We start from the raw sequence: 11,038 nt of genomic DNA on the forward strand, positions 1-11,038 counted from the left end.
CTCTGATGGACCCAAACTCTGATGGACCCAATTTTGACCTGTTTACTCAACACAAAAATTAAAGTCACGCCTTTCTGTTGTGAGTCATGCGACCATATGACAGAAAATATACCACAATAAAAAAGAACAGAATATTTACATTTAAAAAAAAAAAAAAAAAAAAAAAAGTAACTGGTTTAAACTGATTTACATTCTATGTACTTAGCTTTGCATGGTATTAAATGCCATATGAACAAATATGTATCATTCCGAATCATCTTTGCAATAATGTAATGCTATTTTTGTTTTTCATATAAAAACAGTATGAGAATTTAAAATCTCTTTCTCTTATATCCTTTGATGGATAATCAAAAAAGTCTCAATTTAGTAAATGGCCACTTTTGTGCTAAAAACCATAACTAAAAAACTTTTCCCTTAACTGCTTTTCACTACTGACCTCCACATCAAAGAACTGAAAGAAACTTTATAATTTTTATACCAACTGGCAATTCTCAATGAATCCACAACTATTACTATTGACTTTCTAGAAGTCACAGTCCCCCAAGCACTCAAATTCTATTAGGAAAAACTCCAGCACCACTCTCTCCCTTCTACACTCATGTCAGCCTTGTTTCCTTCTTCATTTAGCAGGAAGCTTCAGGCCCTGCAATGCAAATGTGTGCAATGATAGCAGTAAGAAATTAAGCATGTTTACCCTACTAAAACTGTTTTTAAAAACTGAATTTTAATGTATGGATATATACCCATAAATTACATCTGATAAAGCACTACACTGTGTATGGCAAGTATCTCATAGTTCTTTTAAAATAAAAGTTGCAAAGTTTCCCATGAGCGTGTTTGCATGTTTTTTTCATTACTGTACACTACCACACCAAGGAACCACAGATGTTTTGTTTTATGAGAGCGAGCATCTTACTAGTCTACGTGGCCTACCACACACACTTTATAAAAACCACTCGAGCTAAGGAAAAGTTTTCATTTCTGTCCTGAAGTCCTGAAGTCCGGTAGTTTGACAATGGCTGTATGCAATATTGTCAGAGGCAAAAAAATGCATAGTTTGACATGTTTAATTGCTTCAGCAATCTGCTGAAACAAAATCTGTGTGAATATGAGATCAGAATTTGCTGCTCAAATTCGTATAAGTGATGATGTGGCAACTCTAGAAACTTCAGAAACAGCTGCTGGAACAGTTCCTGGGGAAAAAAAAAAAAAAAGAAAGACGACAATTCCTCAGAATTCTATCTCACAGAGTATAAGTTTGGAAATCTCATAAGCTTTCAACAGACCTTTTCCTTAGGACATTTATATGGTCTGTAAAAGAATGTCAGTAATTTAACACTCTAACTGTTTTAAGCAGAATTCAAGCCCAATCTAGCACAATTTTCTTCTTCAAGAAACTGTTGTGCTTAGAATTATTAATAACACAAGTAATGCAAGAATTTTTACATGCATTTCCATAGAGCTAAAGCAACTGTTGTCAAGTATTCCAGAGTTCAAAGTCCTGCTTGCATTCTAACTTTGTGCAGATTTGTAATTTACAGAAAAGAAAAAAAAAAAAGTTATTTACCAGCATACTCAGAAATAAACTGATGGAAAAGATCAGCTATTTGGTTTTGAACTGTGTACAGTTTTTTTCTTTTACTCAGTTCTTATAACTTGTTTATATGCTTTTTCAAAGACTTTTAGACAGATTTCAGTGACATATAAGAGACTGCAAGACCAGCTTCAAGGAAGCTTGTAAGAGCATGTGCAAGTCAGGGGTATACAGATCTTGGGAGTGCCAGAATTCAGGCCCAGCTTCAATTCTGACCACAGATCATCCTAGGCACCTGTACTTTTTCAAAAGCATCGAAGTGCTAACCACTTTACCTAAAGAATAATTTTGAAGTGGTCACAGATGAATCAAAGCTAACTTAAGTTGCCCGAGAACACATCTCTCAGAGTTTAACCATACTGGCAGATAGCTCAGAACAGTGCCACAACTAGTGTCCACCAGGGAAAATGGTACATGAAGAACAGTTAGAGGTTGGTGCACTTACGAGGACTGAAAAGCCTAACATTACAGACCTTCTTCAATCTGAGGGAGTCTGGACAAATGCCTCCACTTCAAGAGAATAGCTTGGAGAATGCTGGAGAGGTGCTGAAATAAACAAGGCTTGTAAGTCCAAGACTAACAAAAGGGAACTCATCTGTGGACCAGTAAGAAGAGTTTCCTCAGGGGTAAAGAGTTCTGAGTTCCAGTATTTCCTTTGAGGGAACTCACGCATTTTATATTAATCGTTGGATAAGCAGCCTTTGGAGCACTGCCAAGGACTTTTCCTACGGAAATGCTCCCACTGGTGAAATACATGACCAGGCTCGCCTGACCCCATAAAATCTCCCGTCTTTGCCGGACAGTAGCCCCAGCATTAGTGTTAGTATTGGTGATTAGTGCACTTCGCTGGTCATTCAAGATTCAACTCGTCTCAGACTGAGGGAACCCATACACTACTAGAAACTACTACTAGAAAGTTTTTCAACTGCTAGAAAGTTTTCTAACAACTAAACCATTAAACAAAAACTGAAGCGTTTTTCCCATCAGACAGATGCATGCCTTGAAAGACAGCACGATATTTTGTATTATGAGCAGCAGGACATCTCACGGTTCAGTTCAATACCAGATAACTGGTCAAGTATCTCATCTCCCCAGAGAAGCCTGAATCACCTGTCAACCCAGTCAGCCAGCTTGTTCACTCACTTCCCCCCCTTCTTGCCCTCCCCCCATTCCCAGAGGGACAGAGAGGAGAATCTAAAAGAATGCAACTCCCACAGGTTAAGAACAGTTTAGTAACTAAGGTATAACACAAATCACTACAGCTACCACCAATAATAATAATGATAAAGGAAATAACAAGGGAAGAGAATACAATACCTCACCACCAGCCGACTGATAACCCAGCCCCCCCAAGCCTGACCAAGCACTGACCCATACCTCCTCCAACCCTGCAGACTCCCAGCCCTTCCGGGTAACTCCCAGTTACATCCTGAGCATGACATGCTGTGGTATGGAATACCTCTTTGGCTAGCTTGGGTCAGGTGTCCTGTCTCTGCTTCCTCCTGGCTTCCCCTCCTCCCTGGCAGAGCATAAGCCTCACAAAGTCCTTGGCCAAACCAAAACATCCTTGTTATCAGCTCTGTTCCCAAGCCGAAAGTCAAAACACTGCACTGCACCACCTACCAAGAAGGAGAAAAATGACTGCTACTGCTGAACCCAGGACATCACCTCACTGGGCTAACAGCCTAGCATTTCAAACCACTTTAAACACAGCACTCAGACACTGTTATTTTGAAAGTTTCCATCTAGGATTCTTTATCACTGGTAAAGAATATCCAGGAATGCACTTAAAAGTATCAAAACATATCTCAGGTAATGCTAGCCATTTGGATACGATGCACTAAAATATTAATGCTTACATCTGCTTGCTCATGATAGTGAAATGCAATTTTAAAGGAAACTCAGGAAAGAAGGCCTAAGTATTCATTTCACTAATTTATGTGGGAAATAGAACTCCTGAAAAATTACATTTTGCTTTACTTATTCCTGGACTGCAACTTATTTTAAGGGCTCTTTTGAAACAGGTAAGAGACCAGTTGTGTTTTCCCCTTAGTCATATTTTCAAAAAATAAATATAAACTTATTTAAGTCTAATAGTGAAACTATTAGATTTTTCTTTCAAGCTGATTTGCAGTCACTCTCCAATGAACTCATTATGTAACATTATCAAGACCAGACAAATAAAAGGCTCCTTTGTTTTCCTCTTTCAACTCTCTAGTTCTCCTGCCCTTATAGCTGTGACAAATAGTTAACTTACGTAACATAAACACCTGCTGGACAACATAGCTGCACATCATATATTCATCCTTTTTTGGATTTTGGTGGTTGCACACCCTCCCCAAACGTTATTTTATAGAAAAGCCACAATTTTAAGATAAACATTTAAGTAGCAAAGAACACCACAGTACTATCAGTGCCACAAACCAACTGAACAACTCACTGAGGTGGAAGAGGGACAATCTGTCTATACCCCTCCTCCAAGCCTCTCCCATCCATCCCTGGTCCCTTGTTCCTGCTGCTCTCCCAGCCTGTTAGACCCTGCTACCTCAGTTGCAGAGATCTACCCTAGCAAAAAACTTACTCTGCTCACAGAAGAGGGAGGCAGGACTACGTGGTGGGAATGCGTGAGGAGCAAAGAGAGTGAGAAGCCCCAGCTTCAGAAGCAGTAAGTCCAACTGCCGCAGTCAGAGAATTACAGTCCTTTGGGGGAATGTTGCATGCATCTAATACACCACAAAGCAACCAATTGTTCACAAAAAGCTTTATATGAAAGGCCTTTCAATGTTAAAAAATGTAGTTGGCCTTTCAGCAGTTTGTGAGTGAAGGCATGTATAAATTCAAGTTCAGTAACTGTTTTTCTATTTACTTTTGTTATCTTAGCTGTGTCTGACCACCTAATGACAAATACACCTACCCATGCTACACCAGGCCAACCCAAGCTTTATACAAGCATCTACAAATACACATTTACTTCTGGTTGCACTATGGTAAGTTTCACAGATAAAACCTGGACTGCCACTTGAGACTTTAAGAGGCTGTATGTCAGTTTTCTTCACAAGTTAAAGTTATTCCCCATGGCTTTCTTCTTGTTTTTTCATAATCAGCCACGTTATCCATCTTTGACTTTGCTGTACACCAGCCTAAATCCTCAGCCACATGTCCAGATTGCTTTCTGATTATGTCATTCATCTAAATTGCAAACCAGGTCAGGATGCAGTGCTAAATCTTAACAGTAAAAGAGCCTGAGCATCACAACACAAAGTGTCGGTACTCAAACCACTACCTGATTGGAATCCCCCACCTTGAGCTTCTTTATTAAGCTCCCTACATTTCTGAAACCTGCACTTTGTTCAGCCAACTGAAAAATGTGTGTGCACACATACTGCTCTGAAGATAAAATGTATCTTCACTCTACCTTTTAGAGAAAAAAAAAAAAAAAAAAAAAAAGAAAAGAGAATACTCTAATTGTGGCTGACAAGCACTTTATAGACATCAGCTTTAATTTTCTAAACCCCACAGCTTTGTAAATAAAGTTCAATCTTTTCTAATTCAGCAAGAGATTCATAACATTTTTTACAGAGAGAAATTAATTTGGATGCATGCAATTGATTATTAAACATAAATTCAAGAAAAAAATCACCTGATACCAATTCCATTCCCAAACAAGTTTAGCAAACTAAACTTGTATGTCCACAGACATAAAAAACCTCTCAACTCTGAGAAAATTTAAATTTGCTTACTAATATTCAGCTTCAGCCGTTACAGCACTTAGGTAGACACACATTAGAACACTTATTTTTAGAACAATTCATACAGGCATAATATGCATTAGCTTCATGGGCTTTCTGCAGCTTAATTCCTTGAGTTAGTCACAAGGAATTAATTAAAACAAAGAAATGAAAAAAGAAGGGCAGAGAGGTAACTATTTGTTGTAAACATGTAATACTGGTAGCAGAGTATGACTGTAAAAACGGAACAACATCATTTAAGAAGTACAGGTTTTAAAATTTAAAAAAAACAACAAAACCCAACACAACCAAACCCTGTCCCCCAACTGTATATTGTTGATCAACAACAATCATTTTTCACATTAAACATGAGCTAACTCCCTTTACACTTCCCTTGTCCATGGCAGCTGATGATTATGTGCTGCCATCTAGCATTTCCAGAAAAGTTTAACTTCCAAACCTATTCTGTGTCAAGACACCTGAAAATTTAGAAAGCTTTTTAAAATAGGAAACATATATAGAAACAGTTGAGGGGAAAAAAAAAAAAAAAGAAAAAGATTCCTTCAGCCTGAATTATAAAATTGAATACCAGATGAGAATACAATTAGGCTCAATGCAAACCCTGCAAAATCACTGATCATATGCAGCCAATCCCTGGCAGCATGCAAGGCCAGGCTACACGGAGCCTTGGCCGACACGGTCTACTGTGAGGCCTCCCTGGCCACGGCAGGCGGTTGGAAGTAGATGATCTTAAGATCCCTTACAACCCAAACCAGTCTATGATTCTATGAATACATAATAATTGCAAAATCAAACATTTTTATTCCACAAGTTATGTTTCCTTTGTAGAACTGAAAATGATAAGTAGAAAATCTTAAAAAATACTGCATTTTCCTCTTCGTTTTCAAAAACTCTAGTCTTCACAATTTCACTTTGTTCTAACTTAGTGCAGTCTTTACTTTTCCCCACCTCCCACCTCACTCTTCCTCCGGTACAGAAATAAAAATGCAATAATGCCATACAGGAATTGGGATGTCTGGATTACAAAAACGTTTGTGTTTTTTAACTCTTTTCCAATCCTAATTTTTCAGTCATGCAGTCAAACTGTACCACATTATTTGTCAGCAGGAAGATGATGGCTTCTTAAAATTACTGGACTTTGCCAAACACTGGTACTGCCAAGGTCTTGCTTTTTTCTGTTATTATCTAGCTATACATGCAACTAGAGAAAAAGAAGATTTATACATTTTTGGCACAATAAATGTTGTTAAAAATGAACGTAATGTGAGTTTCTGAAGCTGTTACACCAATATAAGCAACTTTACATGGAAAGATAAATTATTAATAGAATGTCTAAATTAATTATCCTGTGAATAGCGAATAATTATTAATTACTTCTTATACTTTTCTGTTTTATTTCACCTCATCACAACAACTGCAATTCCCTCTTATTTTTATCCAGTATGCTTACCACTGTACAGGAATTTCAGATCCCATTCATACAGCCACCTAAACAGTATGACATTTTTAGTCTTTGTATTAGATCACTACAGTTGGGAGCATGTTGCTTCATGGAAGCACTACTCTTTAATCAAATGATAATTGTTCATAATATTCAACTCTGAAGTTTCATTGGTGGCAAGTTAAAGCATTACCCCTTTAAGTGTCCTTTAATTTCAAAACACGTATGTACTCTACTTCATTATAATACTGGAATCATAGGCTACATGTTCACACTGTACTAACAAAACTTTCCATTCAGAGTGAGGGGTTTTTTGTTTGTTTTTACCAGGACACTAACACCAGAACAACTCCTGCCATTGAATTAAACTGAACTGATGCTACCTACTCAAACGGTAAGTAATTATCCTTCCCATTCAGAAATAAGCTAAGTAAGTATATATTACCTGTACAAAGCAGATGCTGTGCAACTTTTTCCGAGGACAATACAGATTATAAGAATGTTGTAGACACTCCAGAACAAGTAAGTTTTGGACACTGATAACTATTTGTTTTCTTAGTTACTGGTATCAAATACACAACAGGAAGTAAGGAAAATGAAGGTAATTTGACTTAAAATATTTATCAAGACAACGGTTTGTTACTGAAAAACACTGATATCAAGCTATTTGTTCTTCCTGTAAACAAAATATGAACTGGTAAAAAAATCTTGAAACCTGTCATCCTAGGATTTAAGACTCTATCATACAACAGAATATTATAGTTCATTATATTAGTTAAGAGCAGAAGCATGCTTTTGCCAGAATTAAAACCTGAACTAAAACCAGAACTAAAATATAATACAGATGAATTTACAAGGCCTTACACAGAACTACCACAAATCCAGCAAAGACAAACAAGTTATCAGCTATACAAGGGTGACAAAGTTCTTTCTGCAACAAGTACCATCATGCCTATTTCATATGGCCTAATGGGGTAAGAAATCTGTAGGGTGCCTAGTACTGGTTGACTGCAGAATGCTAAAAGTGCACCTTAATAGGGCCACTTTGTAATTACAATAAATCTTCCCTTTAGCAAACTGGAAGAACCTAAAGAAAACTGTTTAAAACATTAGACTTTCTAAAATTGCTACTTTATTTATGCTCAAATTCCATTTCACCTTTATTAGAAGGTAAGTATTTCTTAGCAGTATGTCCTGGGTTCAGCAATAGCACTCATCTTTCTCCTTCTCAGTAGCTGGTGCAGTGCTGTGTTTTCAGCTTTAACCTGAGAACAATGCTGATAACACCGATGTTTTTAGTTATTGCTTAGTAATGTTTACTCCGACCAAGGACATTTTCAGTCTCATGCTCTGGCAGTGAGGACAGGCACAGGAAGCCAGGAGGAAGCAGAGACAGGACACCTGACCCAGAGGTATTCCATACCACAGCATGTCATGCCCAGTATATAAATGGGGGAGTTATCCGGAAGGCTCAGATCACTGCTCAGGTCGGGCTGCTTATTGGTGGATGGGTGTTGAACAATTGTATTCTTTCCCCTTGTTATTTCCCTTATCATTATTGTTACTGGTGGTAGCAGTAGTAGTTTTGTGTTATATCTTACTTACTGGACGGTTCTTATCTCAACATGTGGGAGTTACATGTTTTCGATTCTCCTCCCCCTCCCTCTAGGAGCAGGGTGGGGAAAAAGATGGGGAGTGATCAAGCAGCTGCATGGTTCTGAGTTACCAGGTGGGCTTAAACCATGACACAGTAAAATATGTTCTTTAAAGGCATCTCAGTAATAAATAAACAGCAGATAATCCAGGTATTTGTAAAGAAAATAAGTATTTCATGTATTATGACTAATCACTGTAGTAATTAATACAGCTCTGGTGCTTATGAGAAGACACAGGTGTGGAAATGGAAAAAAATTGTTTAACCTAGTCACAAGAGGCCTCCATCAGACTCTCAGCCAGCCTAACCTTCTGCCTCTCCTGATGAGGTGACATCCATGATTTCAGTCTCTGTACTACCTTACACATCTCAGATGGACTTATTAGAGAGTGCCTACTTTTTAACCAAGCTCTGATGAAAGCTCTCACCTCCATAAAACCTAAGAACTTACTTTCAGTTTCCTCTTAGGATAACGTGATGCTTGAACTATGAGAAGGAACAGCGTCCTCACTGTCCTTACCAATTTTTTCAGTCTTTTCTACAGAAACTCATTGTATTCTATCTTTCTGAAAGACTGAGGTCACTCCTCAGTCAAATAATACTCCTGTCCTAATCCCTTGTTACCCAAGTATCTCTTTGGTGAAAAAACATGAATCACCACCTGAACGTAGTCAATAAAAAAAAAAATAAAAATCTCTGCTTCAACAACAAACGTTTTTTTATGGAAAAAGACAAAAATGCCTTTTTTTTCTTTGGTGATTCACTGGCACACTTCAATATTAAATCACTCACATTTGACCTTACACTTTTAATAGCAAGGACCAAAAGTTTATAATATACCTGTATTTTATGTAATATCAACCTATGTTTTTTTCTAACAAACAGGCTACCTTCTCACTTAATCCTTGACTTGCAAACCAATCTCCCATACGCCTAGAATATGAAGCTTACCTTAAATATAAGTAGAAATTGAGCATGCTTGTATAATCTGTCATTTTGATTCTGCTGATGACAAACAGCAACTTTAACCATACCGTAAATTATCTAGGAATCCTGGAAGTGCACAATGCCATCTGCAGAAACTAATACAACACATATTCAACAGGACTGAAATCTACTCTTCAGGCATTGCAGCAAAAGTTTAAAGAGGCTGGTTTGGTTGTGTCACACTTACCGTACACTATTATTTGCAAATACATAGTCAAAACCCATCAGAAGTTAAATACACCTAACTAATTTAATTCACAGTATAGAGAAGGATAAAAAAAATCTGAAAGAAATATGAAACATCAGACTTCTAACAAAACTGGAAAAGGTTAGCTCTAACCCGGTCATTTGTCATTAACAGCACCTCCAAAGCAATAGGCCAACACCGTGTTTGCTATCCAGGAGAGAGGCAACTGAGACTCTGGTAGGTCTACTAGAATCACCTGCAAAACTTCACACGATGCAATAACGATACTACAGTCAATTTCAGGATGTTGAAGAGAAGCACACGTCGACCAGTGCGTAGCGCCTCCCTAAAGGTAGTTTATCTTCGTAAGGCATATCTTCACTCTCATCACACAGACCTGTCGCCGAGAGCCAGCACACTGCGCAGGCCTTCCCAGGAGTAGGCGGCAGCCGGCTCAGGCCACATGGCGACAGCAGCAGCCAGGACCACACCGGGGCTTTCCTCCCCACTCCAGGCAGCCACGCGGGCCCTGGGGAGGGTCGGCTCGGTCCGGCCCGGCACGGCCCGCTGGCACACGCCGCCGCCCAGCTCTGCCTCCAAGTGCCCCGGGCCCCTCCATGCGCCGCGGCTTCCACCCGGCCCGCGCCTCCCCCGCCCGCCCGACACACCAGAGGAGGCGGTGAAAGGTATCTCACTCACCTCGTTGTTGAGGTTCAGCGCAGTGGCCATAGCACCAACCGCTCCCCACCCAGCTCCCACAGCCCCACCACGCTCCCCACACGCTGTCGCACCGGCTGCGAGAAGCGAAACTGCGCGCAGGCGCCGGGAGTGCGGCGGAGATGTCCCTCCAAGCCGAAACTCTATGGTGGAACCGCCGCTCTAGGCCACTTCTCTGAGACCTCGGTCCTCCGACCCCGCCTCCGCGGCCGGCCATGGCCGGTAGTGCATTCCGCCCACGTCCCTGCTCCTTTGGGAACGGCGGCCAAGAGGGTTCGCTTCTGGGGTCCATCAGCAGCAGCCCGGGATCGCAGTTTTCTCGCCTTGCAGCTGGAGCCGCGGGACCAGCCTGTAAAAGAGCACAGGAGAATTCGGGGAATGGTGCCGTGCCTCCAGGCTTCTTCCCCAATACCCCCCTTTTCCCCGTGACACGAGGCAGCTTCCATTTCTAAACCACTTTAGAGTTTCCAGACTGATTTTCCCGTTCGTGCAGAAGGCAGGGACCACTTGGCACAGAAATAAAGGTTTAGCTCTGTAAAATTCGACACGCACAGCTCATTTTAAGTAGCTGTGGTGAATAGAGGTGGAGGTTGGGCCCGGTCGAAGTCTGGAAAGTTTGGCGAATTTTCATCCGGACGTTTCCTCGTTATTTCATTTATTGTGCTAGAAGAACCTGTTGAGCAGCCATGTCAGGGGGTTGGAGCTATAT

General features: G+C 40.0%; 1 protein-coding gene across 1 annotated transcript in view; it reads right to left on the minus strand.

The window, feature by feature from the left end:
• SRFBP1 (serum response factor binding protein 1) overlaps nt 1–10,411 on the minus strand; it is a 71,179-nt gene extending 60,768 nt beyond the window's left edge. Inside the window, exon 1 of the mRNA XM_057433274.1 lies at nt 10,312–10,411. Coding sequence (XP_057289257.1) covers nt 10,312–10,341 — 30 coding nt within the window. The 5' untranslated portion in view covers nt 10,342–10,411. The remainder of the gene's footprint in view (nt 1–10,311) is intronic.
• Nucleotides 10,412–11,038: the final 627 nt, after the last annotated feature.

Source organism: Pezoporus wallicus, unplaced genomic scaffold (assembly GCF_028554395.1).
Source record: "Pezoporus wallicus isolate ANWC-B61680 ecotype Strahan unplaced genomic scaffold, APGP_CSIRO_Pwel_v1 contig_4055, whole genome shotgun sequence".
Classification (NCBI taxonomy): domain Eukaryota; kingdom Metazoa; phylum Chordata; class Aves; order Psittaciformes; family Psittacidae; genus Pezoporus; species Pezoporus wallicus.